We start from the raw sequence: 12,008 nt of genomic DNA on the forward strand, positions 1-12,008 counted from the left end.
TAATATAAATTCTGTCAGCATATTTATATATGTGTAGTGTTATCATCATTTATCCACTTATACTTTTATTATATGTATATAAATTATGTATTCACATTAATGCACATTAAATAGTGGGTAAGTATTCTGCAGGTCTTTCCATTAATGCAAGGGTTTGCAGGTATGTTTTCACTGTGCATTATTGTTTATACAAGGTTTTAGGATGACACTGGGGTTATATTTATGTATATTAGGTTTTTCAATTATTTTTACAAGGTGTTAGGTTGACACTTCTGCGCTCACTCCTCTTGATAAGACTGACTGACAGCTGTCAACTGTCACCTAGACCTGGTGTGTTTATTCCATTTGTTTATTATTTATATCCATTTGGTAAGTGTGGTAGCTTTTGCAATTGTTAAGAATATTTATTTATTTGTCATTTTTATGGTCATGTTTATGCCATGCATGAAATGTGATTGTGTTATATTAGCATAGGTCAAACGTTAGATGGTGCAAGTATTTCACCCTAGTATGGCCGGGTTTCATTTCAGTTTGAGACACCCGCTGACCGTACAGATTATTTTGGGGTATGCCATCTGCTTTGTTCACTGCTGGTACAGTTCAGTTATCTTGCCTGCAGTGTTGTGTTTTCATCTGTAAGTCTGGGAGTGTTAGGTAAGGGTAGCTAATGCTTAGCAGCTGAGTAGTCGGTCCTCCGGGGGACGATATCGTTCACTTGGTTCTGGTTTGTGAAGCCTGTAAGTCCGGTTGCTGACAATATGCGTCCACTTTTATGCTCTGTCCTTCATACGAACGGCATCATTCTACTGGTCAGCAGTCAGTATATTCGGCAACGTGGAGCATTCTTCACGATCAACTGGCGCTCTATCCTTCTTCAGACGATGGGCTTCGCAGTCGGCTGCCAGTGCCTCACCCTATTAGCAACATGTAGCACAATGTTGTTTGGGTTGGTATCAGTTCTCTACTGGTGGGGGGTAGGGTTGATGGTATATCTTGGGTTTTCTCTGCCGCCATGGTCTCTCTAGCCCAGGTGTAATCCGCCATGCAGGTTGCAACTTCCATTCATCTATCCTTTGACATGTACTTGATTTGTCATATCCATAATATTGACATGTCTTTACTTACGTTAGTTTAATGTTATACAGCTACCATGTAGGTACCGAAAGGTCAGCTTCGTCTTACCTTAGGTTGTAGTACAAGAGCAAGAATACTTTAGGGAAGGCCCGGACACTTTTGTTCCTTTCCCAATTGTATTTGTTCCAAACATTGGGTTTTTATAACTTGTACTTTCTAATTAATTATTTAAGACGGGTTTTTGGATTATTTCAGATAATCCAATCATGCCGCCAGTTTATATCAATCTGTGCTCTGAGGAAGAACTCAGGCTTATTCCGGGAATAGGGATGAAACTGGCCCGGAAGATTCTTCAGCTCAGAGAAACCTTAGGTGTACTGACGGAGGAGGATTTTCGTAATCTCCCCTCTATCAGAAACCCTGAACAGGCTCTAAGCACCATCTCCTTTGCCACTGGTACTCAAACTGCAGGCTCTTGGTCTCCCGGGATGGTGAGGCAACCTGCTTCCAGTCAAGCTGCACCATCCAAAACCAAGACATCTAAATCCGCATTTGGACAATTTACTCCAGCTACGGAAAGTACCTCGAGTAGGTTGTCGCAAGCTAAAATGTTCCATCAAGCAGTTCCTAGCCCTGATGTGGATGCTATCAACTCAAACCTAAAACAACTGGAACAAGCGGAGATCAACTTGCAGGCCAGGCGTAGAGGACTTACTCCACCGAGTCAGAGTGCTCTCTATGACCGGTGGCAGGCGGCCTCTCACGATCTAAGCAGGGAGATGGAGGTTTTCTCTGAGGTTCTTGTCAACCTGGAAGCCAGTAGCCCTAAGGATCCTGGATCCAGCCATCTTGCTAAGGCACCCATGCCTAACCCTCATTCTGAGGTACAGGGTACGGAAGTGTTACGGCGGAGTTCTAGGACAAAGCCCAATACTGAGGAGATTGACCCTCGGGTCCTCCAAGGTGCTGAGGGGAATGTCCACCAGAGACAAGCTCTAACCCCTGGGCATAGGGAACGGAAGAGGACAGGCCAAACTAAATCTATGGCCCCTCAACCAATCCTAAGTAACTCGGCCCAGGGGAATGATACACGTGAAACCCCATCCACCCAACGGGCCACTCCATCCAGGTCTCATTATCCCAGGCCTGCTCAAGATGACAGTCCGGGAGAGAAGGCATTGCAGTACAGGGGATACCTAGACTCAGAGGAGGAGGATCCACGTCTGCTCAAGCAGAATGGGGGGTGTCCCCATTTGGCCTCCAACCTCAAGCACCCCTGTTGGGCCTAGAGAGGACATAAGGCAGAACGATGGGACAGAACATGGTTTGTCCACATATGCTGAGGGGTACCCTAGGGTTAATCATGCCCAAAGGGATTACCCAGAATATGTGGATACGTATGGCCATTCATTTGGTAGCCGTCAATGTTCCCGTCCTCGTTGGTCCCTGATGTATGAAGAACAAGACCCTAAGGATTATCATTCTGTACGGGATCCTAACCAATGCCGGGTGGATGCTACACATCCTGGGACCCGCATACAAGCCAAGTACGGGGAACTCCAGCCACTATGGGATCAATCTGGATTTTATAAAGAAGATCTGGCACATGCCCACAGAGATAGGCAAAGGATGTGTAAAGACAGGACAGAAAGAATCAGGAGGGCTCCTCACCATCAACCAGTCGCCTGGAGAGAGCCATTAGGTAACTCTTCGGATAGCGACTCAGATGAGGTACGTCCACAGCTGATTCAGAGGAGACGTAAAGCAGTTGTTGAAAAACCAACAGCTCCACTACCACGGATGTTATCATATGATGGTAGTGCAAGATGGTCCTCCTTCTATATGAAATTTCAACGCTTCGCCCGATCTCAGGCCTGGAATGAGGAGGAGAAACTTGACAAGCTGTGTTACTGCCTTGCAGGGAAAGCAGCCGACTTCTTCGCCTTATTGCTAGAGAGAGATGAATTCATCTCCTTCCAAGGAATGGTAAAGAAACTCGAAAGGCGGTTTGGGAAACGGTCTCCAGCTGAGACTGCCCAACTGCAGTTTCCGAACCTTCGTCAGGGCTCAGACGAGTCATTGGAAGAATGGGCGGAGCGTGTACTCCAAGTAGCGATGGCTGCCTTTACAGATTTACCCGAGGACTTTGTGGAACAACAAGTGGTGCGGAGATTCTGCAAAGGATGCGCAAACAAAGAAGCTGCCCACTATGTTTCCAACCTGGGACTTAGAACACTGGAAGCAGCTATGGACGCAGTCCAAAAGTACTTCCAGAATACCCAGGCAGTCTATGGTAGACCAGTCATTCGACGGGATGTTAGGCAATCGCACTTGGCCAATGAGTCTGAGGAAGAATACATGGTTGCCCAAATGACACCTCGTTCAAATTATACCCCTTCACAGGATAAGCGGCAAACTCCATCACAACCTGTAAGGTCAAGTGTGGTGGAACGTTTGACCCGCCTGGAAGCTCGGGTTGAGGAGATGTCAGAAGATATCAAAAAGCTGATGGCTATCGTGAGTCGACGATTTAGAAGCCCCTCATCATCACCAACTAGATCGGGGGAGTGCTTCAAATGTGGGAAAACAGGTCATTTCCGAAGGGATTGTCCAAACAATTACAATGAAGGTGGATATGGAGAGAAGAAAGTCACGTTCAGTGCTCATGAAAAGCAGGGGAGGGAAAGCAAAGCCAGACAAGACCCAAAGGAGGCTTTAAACACTTCCGGATCGAGCACAGAGGCCTAACCTCGATCCAAACTGAAGAAGGCCACCCCCCTAAACTTCCTTTGTCACCACCCCCTCCATTGTCGCCACCCCCTGGACATTATCCATCTCTGACCTCCCACACTCAGCCTACAGCTCTCGGGTCAACCAGTACTTCAGATGATGACAATATGTCAATTCCAGAAATCACAGTTAGGCAATTAAAAAGTGGATCCATGTTTCTGGTACCAGTCCAAATCCAAGACCAGCACACAACTGCAGTGGTGGATACGGCGGCTGAGGTTACCATTATTTCGGACACTTTTTACAAAACACTTTCACAGAAGCCTGAGAAGAAGCAGGACATCAAGTTGAGAACTGCCGGCAGGGACTTACATATGTCCTCATTTGTAACACAACCACTCCAGTTACAATTAGGGTCCAAAACCTATTCGATTCCTGTAGTAGTGGGCCCAATCCAAGATGATGTTCTTCTGGGACTGGACTTTTTAGTTCCCCAAGGGGCACATCTTGACTTGACTCAACAGTTACTACAGATTGGATCGGATACCAATGAAATGACTCTATGCCATTCTCAAAAGGTACCGCAAGTATCCAGAATCTCGGTATGGAAGAAGACCATCATTCCGCCGAATTTGGTACGGCAACTTGAATGTCCTATACCAAAGGAACTCTCAGATTTCATTATAGAGCCACGCCTAACAAGTAATGATCTTCTGATGCCCAGGACTTACCAAACTGGAGGAAGTGTACCTATTGTGTGCCTTGTCAATCCTTCGGATCATCAAGTGGTGCTACAGCCTCGTCAAGTCTTAGGGGTTGCCATGGAAATAAATCATGTCGAATCCCCCTTGGAACAATCTGCGGCTGTTAGAAGTGGTGATCAACCCAACATCCCTGCTCATCTGACAAGTCTGTTTGAAAGGTCATCAAAGCTACTGCAAGGTCAGGATGTGCATCAACTGGCACAACTACTCACAGACTATCAAGATGTGTTTGCCAAAGATGACTTGGATTTGGGGAACTTTACTGAACTTGAACATTCCATTGATACTGGAAACGCTAAACCGATTAAACAGCGTATGCGAAGAACACCACTTGGATTCGAGAAGGAGGAAGAGACACATCTCAAGAAAATGTTAGATGCCGGAGTCATTCAACCTTCTGTATCAGAATGGGCTGCACCCCCTGTGTTAATACGCAAACACGATAACACAGTACGTTGGTGCATCGATTATCGCGGTCTGAATGATATCACGAAAAAAGACGTATTTCCGTTGCCCCTGGTGGAAGATTGTCTTGATACGCCCGCCGGTAATCTCTGGTACTCTAAGCTGGATGCAAACTCAGCTTATTGGCAAGTGAAAATCTCTCCAAAGGATCGCGAAAAAACTGCTTTCATCACCAAGTATGGTCTATTCGAACATATTCGAATGGGATTTGGACTCTGTAATGCTCCAGCAACATATTCACGGGTAATGAACCTCGTGTTGAGAGGATTAACCTGGGATATTGCACTGGCATTCTTGGATGATATTTTGGTGATGGGTGCCAATATGGAAGACCATCTGACTAATCTCCGATCCATCTTCGAGAGATTCCGAAGTTATCAACTCAAATTGAAACCTCGCAAATGTGAACTGTTTCAGCAGAGGGTTGAGTTTCTCGGTCGCGTAGTTAGCCAAGATGGCCTTGAGGCCAACAACGATGGCCTCAAAGTGGTACTTACCTGGCCCCACCCCACCTGTACCAAGGATGTTGAAAGGTTCCTTGGCTTTGCCAACTACCACAGGATGTTTATCAGGGACTATGCTTCTATGGCAGTCCCGTTGTATCGAATAACGGGTAAGAAGGCATTCCAATGGAAAGATGAGCAGGAGCAATCTTTCTCGTCCTTGCGGCATGCTCTAACCCATACACCTGTGTTGGCATTACCTACCAAGGAGGACCCCTTCATCCTGGATACAGATGCTTCGGATGAAGCCATAGGAGCAGAACTGATCCAAGTTCAGAATGGAGAGGAGAGAGTAGTTTGTTTTGGCAGTTTTGGCCTGACCGCCGAGCAGAAACGATACTGCACAACCAGAAAAGAACTATTGGCAGTAATCAGATTTACAAGGCAGTTTCGACACTATCTGCTGGGACGGCGTTTTATTGTTAGGACTGATCACAGCAGTCTGCAATGGCTGTTAAACTTCCGGAATCCAAATGGCCAATTGGCCAGGTGGCTGGAAGAATTGAGCCAATATGACTTCATGGTGAAACATCGCCCAGGAAAACTGCATGCCAATGCGGACGGTCTATCACGTATTCCACAAGGAGGCCACTGCCACAACTACAAACCAGAAGTAATGTTGAAAAGTTTGCCATGTGGAGGATGCAAATATTGCACTCGGGCTCATGAAAATTGGAGTAGGTTCTTCAGGGATGTGGATGACACCATTCCTCTGGCCCATGTTGGGCGGGATTGCCTCTCCGATGATGACTCACCTGATGATTGTGGCCTGCCGGTCTCCTGTCTTGAAATACAATCCATTGGGGATTCGGGTTTCCAAATGAACACCACCCCAGTGGCCGTAAGTCTTGTTGTGACTGATGACGGGCAGAAAGAACACTTTGGGTATTCATCCGAGGAAATATGCAATCAGCAGAGATCTGATCCAGACTTAACCATTATAATTGATTGGATTCAAACTGCTGAGGAGCCGAGTGAATCAAGTCTCTTCTTGGCCAGTCCCGCAGCTAAACACTATTGGTTGAACCGAACTCTATTTCGGATTGACAAGCAGGGATTGTTACGTGTTGATCCTCTCATAAAAGAAAAGACAACACGAGGCATGGCATCCCTGGTGGTCCCGAAATCATTACAGCAAGAAGTGCTAAGGTTGAATCATGATGTCATGGCTGCGGCACATCTGGGAATGGAAAAAACAATCTATAGAGTTAAAACCCGTTTCTACTGGCATGGCATGGTACAAGATATCAAGTTGTATGTCAGCACATGTTCAACATGTAGCCGAAACAAAGGACCTGTACGACATGCCCAGTCACCAGTGATCAACTTTCATGCAGGGGCACCCATGGAAAGAGTTCATATTGATTTCATTGGCCCCTTGCCCAAAAGCAAGTTGGGTAATCAATACATCTTGATGATGGTTGACCAATTCACCAAATGGGTGGAGTGCATAGCTTTGCCTACCCAAACGGCTGAGGTGACAGCCAAAGCTGCCATAGATGGTTTTTTCTCTAGATTTGGTTGCCCTTTCCAAGTATTTACAGATCAAGGAAGAAACTTCGAGAGCAAATTGTTCACTGAACTTTGCATCCTACTACAGATACATAAAACCAGGACAACCCCATATCGTCCCTCTGCTAATGGACAAGTGGAGCGATTTAATCGCACCCTCCTGCAAGCCATTCGCTGCCACATAGATGCAAATCAGTCCAGGTGGGATGAAGTTTTACCACAACTGGCAGGAGCATTGAGGTCTGCAGTTAATCGGCAAACGGGATATACCGCCAACATGCTGATGCTTGGTAGGGAAATCAATCAACCTGCAGAGCTAGTCTTCAGCGCCACGCAGGAGGAATCTCCATCCTTGAACCCTGACACATATGTGCATCAGCTAGCCTCAGCTCTTGGTGAGGTACATCGCCTTGCCCGTAATAAATTGCAAACTACCCAGCTCCAAATGAAGAGGGATTACGATTTGAGGATTTTGTCCCGAAAGTTTGAAGAGGGAGAGATGGTGTATATACTGGACACTGCCTCCATACAAGGAAAGTGCAAGAAGTTGTCTCCATCCTGGAAAGGACCCGGGATAATCACTACCAGGATTTCCAATACACTATATGAAGTCTGGACAAGGAAGACAACATCAGTACATCACCATGATCGCCTCAAGCCTTGTCGAGATCGCGTAATTCCAAGTTGGATCCAGAGGTTATCTAAGACAAAGAGTACTTCTGATACTCAAGAGGATCTCAACTTGGAGTGGCTCTTCAAGAAGCAAACAAATTATTGTATCTGTAATAAACCCGATGATGGACGATTAATGATAGGCTGTGACCGATGTGACCAATGGTTTCATGGAGCCTGCGTTGGAATCACCAAGAGAACAGCAAACACTCTGGATGAATACATCTGTCCTCACTGCACCACAGGAAAGGACAGAGTATCCTAGAGGGAAAACTCTAATGTTTCAGAAAAATGGTATTCCAAAGACGAGGACGCTCCAGCGAACGCCATGGAGCCAGGAACAGGGATGCATCTACTTCCTACTGGGCTGGAGACATGTTATCTACGTCTTCGGGCTCCCAGACCAGCCTAGGAGCTCCCACATCTCCCGGAAGAAGGTCCCCTGCCCCTCATCATGAACGATCAATGTCAGATCAACCAGAGGTATCCCTGGGACATGTACCAGACCTATCCCCAACATCCAAGGATGGTAGATATCAGCTCCGGGCCGCGCCCTCCAGGAAACGAAGCCCTGAGGATCACATCAAATCCTCCAGGAAGCGAGCCTGTCAGAGCCCGGATAGACGGCAGGTGGCCTCTGTCGTCTATCTTCCTGTTGCCAGCTATGAGCCAAAAGTCCAACCACGCCCGTCTTACCGACTATCACGCAGGCAATCACCCCGTCGTCAGGTGTCTGTATATTACAACACTGCAAGACACAGGCAGCACTCTTCCCCTGTAAGACGAGCCTCTCCCAGAAAGGAACGGCGCTCTTCACCCCGGCGACATGGCTCTCCAAGACGGGAACGACGACCTTCGCCACATAGACCTATCCCAAGACGGAAAGTTCCAAGGCAGGAACGACATGTCTCCCCAAGACGGGATCGACGCCTTATGTCAAGGAGGCAAGCCCCAGAGCCAAGGCACCAGGCTTCTCCCTCACGACAAGTCAGGTCAATCAACCAAGGGCTGAGCGTCTCTGTCATTAACAAGGCCGCCCCGAAAATAGCAGCTCGATTCCAGAGTAGTCATCCCCACGGAATGGGATCGAGCTGCCCAATAAGGACGTGCGGTAAAAGAACCAGGACGCTGCGCCACCATGCCTACGGAGCTCACCTCCCCTCCTGTTTCCGTGACTCCGTACCAGCGTCACAAGAAACGGCAGTTGACATGATATCGGCCATAGAAGACCTTGCCCGGCAGATCTTGGAAGCAGGAGCTACCTGGACGGAATTACACCAGTTCGTCCTAAGGAATAGCCTTGTTCCCAAAGACACACCCCTAAGAGGAAGCTGCTACGGGCATATTAAAGAGTTGTGTAACATCAAAGGATGGCCGCTACCATTGGATTCTGTCAACCTGTCGCCAGATAGCCCTGCCTGTCTAATACATTGGAGGATCTTGGTAGCCCTTCTGGATGTCACCTCGGATGGAGTCCGAAACCATTTCAGGAACTTCGGGAACCCTCTGCCACTGCCAGGACCATCGCCATCTGTGCAAGCCACTCAAACAGCAGAGCTTCCCGGACCGTCCACTCGGCCAACTCCATCCTCAGCGCCGCCGAATCCAGAGAGACTTCCCAGGGGTTTTGACACCCATTTCCACTCCGATAGGATGCGCAGCAGGCTCCATCTGGACGCTGCCACACCCCTGGAAGAGGTCCTGGACAAGGCCGGCCAGCCAAAAGAGGTAACCATCAACCTTCAGAAGGCGCTACAGATCTTTTGCGACCCACCAACCTGGCCCCAACAACCAATTTTCCATCAGTTTTGGAAGACAGCTGTCGGTTTCCACCCAAAGAATGTGCAGGCCATGGACCCCGACCAACTCTACAAGTTAAGGCACCTGCTATCATCCCAGGATGTAATCGCCTTCGGGGAAATTGGCCTGGACTTCACTGTGGGAAACTGGGAACGGCAAGGGCAAGTCCTAGGGCAGCTCTTCAAGCTGGCACCATCAACCAAGCCAATCATCCTCCACCTCAGGGGCACAACCGCAGACACTTACCAACAGGCTCCACTACAGGAATGCCTACAAATTGCCAAGGCTGCTGGAGTACCGTCCACCCAGAGATTCCATCTCCATTGTTTCTCTGGGTCATTTAAAGAAGTGGCACTGTGGACCAAGCACTTCCCTGAGACGTGGTTTGGATACACCGGGATGGTTGCCAGCTTTGACGACCAACAACTATCAGCGTTGCGGTTCCTTAACGCCAAGCGCTTCCTTTTGGAGACTGATGCCCCATATCTGTGGCCTCGCCCAGGTCGCCGAGGAGTTAACAGCCCAAGACTACTGGGTGAAGTTGCAGCTATGGTGGCCGCTGCCCGACAGAGTACCACCGCCAACATCCTGGAGCGTGCTTATGTCAACGCAAGGCAGCTCTACAGAGTATAATTATTCACGCCAGCTGAATGGGATTTCTGAATCTGACTTGGTCAGGACTGGAACTGAGTCCACCGATCCGGTCTAGATTCTAGGATTCTCATAGAAACATTGTCCTAATCTGACTTGGTCAGGACTGGAACTGAGTCCACCGATCCGGTCTAGATTCTAGGATTCTCATAGAAACATTGTCCTAATCTGACTTGGTCAGGACTGGAACTGAGTCCACCGATCCGGTCTACATTCTAGGATTCTCATAGAAACATTGTCCTAATCTGACTTGGTCAGGACTGGAACTGAGTCCACCGATCCGGTCTAGATTCTAGGATTCTCATAGCAGCTTTGTCGTCTATTTAAGTTACGTGAACCAACTCGGTTGCCACCAAACAATCTGGTTGGGGATTTTCTTATTTAAGGCGTATAACTAATCTTAACCATGAGTTACGCGAACTGTCTCGGTTGATAGCACAAAACTGCTGCCCAACCCTGCAGGGATTTTCTCATGTTTTGGCAAGGTCACCTGTTAGATCCTCCATGTCCTGAGACCACAAGGGGGGGCAAGTCCAGAAAAGAGGGAGGAATGTAGTGATTGGTGCTTCCACACTCGTATATTGGGTTACATTGGATTGGCCACCCGATGTTACTCGTATGTTTCCGGGTGTGATCGAGGCACGTGATCAACTTACCCGCCAAATCTGACAGGTGACAATCGACAGATTGAGACTAGACAGCCAACTGAACGGACAGAACTCACAGAAGCTTATACGTTCTCGATCTCCCCTTCATCAAGCTTACGCTGTAAGGTAAGCACCTTTCCCTATCACTAGGCTTTCACAACATATTGTTTGTCAAGTGTTGCCCAATGGTTGGTAATATTGATTGTCAATTACTGTGGCTGTGAAATAATCACCAGTTGTGAATAAATAGCGATAAATTGCATAATCAACTGCAACCCATGAGATGTATGACAATCACTAGCATTGTTCATAAGAGGTTATTTTAACCTTTGCATTGATAAGCCTGACTTGTATGTTCGGTGCTGTATAGTTTTGTTGGCCTTAGCAGTAGTTCCCATGACAACAAGCATAATGGCTGGCATGAAAACAAGGGACAACATGTCAGCAAAAGACAAATCTGACGAAAATGAAAAGATGGAGATGAAACTGATATGCAAAGATGTGCATACCTTTGGAGATATGTGGCTGACAGATTTTAACTGGCAGTGCTGTGATTAGTGCAGACATTTCATGACAGATTGAGGGTCAGTTGTGCACTTTGTGATAAAAGTATGAAACTTGGCACAGTTGTAAGTAATGACATACAAAATATTTTTAGAAAGGGGGCCAGCCCCCTAAAATCCAATATGGCCACCACGATCGAATGAAATTCTAGTATAGGTAACACACAACCAAAAGTTTTTCATAGGCTTCTATAGTAACGTTATGTTTTTGGTTAACCTAACAGAGGCTTCAACAGCTATTACACGTACATGTGAGCACAGTCTGGTCTTAAAGCAGCAATAAAAACAAAAACAGCTTTGTCAGCTCCTTTTGCAAGTACAGGAAGTTAAACACACCACCCCCAGTTCCACACTAAATGTCACTTGCTTGAAAATATCTCTGGTCACATTTATCATAAGTCATCATGTTACAAAAGACAGCACTAAATATAGAAAAACATGGTCAGTGTTAATTACTGTATGGATGTGCATTTAGAAAATAAAAACTTTACACAAAATCATCCAATCACTGCTGCCAGATGATTCAATCTGCACTGAAGTCTCTACAAAAATGGCTTGTCGAACAACTGATTCTGATTTGATGTAGTAGAACCTGTATCTCGCATGAATATGATCCACAACCTAAAT

At 47.0% G+C, this 12,008-nt stretch overlaps 2 protein-coding genes and 1 pseudogene across 2 annotated transcripts in view; all 3 read left to right on the forward strand.

The window, feature by feature from the left end:
• Positions 1–12,008, forward strand: part of LOC139444902 (sacsin-like) — a 73,423-nt gene that overhangs the window by 25,536 nt on the left and 35,879 nt on the right. The window lies entirely within an intron of this gene.
• Positions 1,683–3,822, forward strand: LOC139445918 (uncharacterized; annotated as a pseudogene).
• Positions 8,012–10,153, forward strand: LOC139444677 (uncharacterized). Its single transcript, XM_071225609.1, has one exon. The coding sequence runs from the start codon at positions 8,012–8,014 to the stop codon at positions 10,151–10,153; it is 2,142 nt and encodes a 713-aa protein (XP_071081710.1).

The sequence above is a fragment of the Haliotis cracherodii genome, unplaced genomic scaffold, assembly GCF_022045235.1.
Source record: "Haliotis cracherodii isolate W230 unplaced genomic scaffold, xgHalCrac1.p SCAF_6, whole genome shotgun sequence".
Lineage (NCBI taxonomy): Eukaryota > Metazoa > Mollusca > Gastropoda > Lepetellida > Haliotidae > Haliotis > Haliotis cracherodii.

Excerpts from the sequence above, each read along its gene's own strand:
- LOC139444677 (XM_071225609.1), top strand. The coding sequence starts at position 8,012 with ATGGTATTCCAAAGACGAGGACGCTCCAGCGAACGCCATGGAGCCAGG.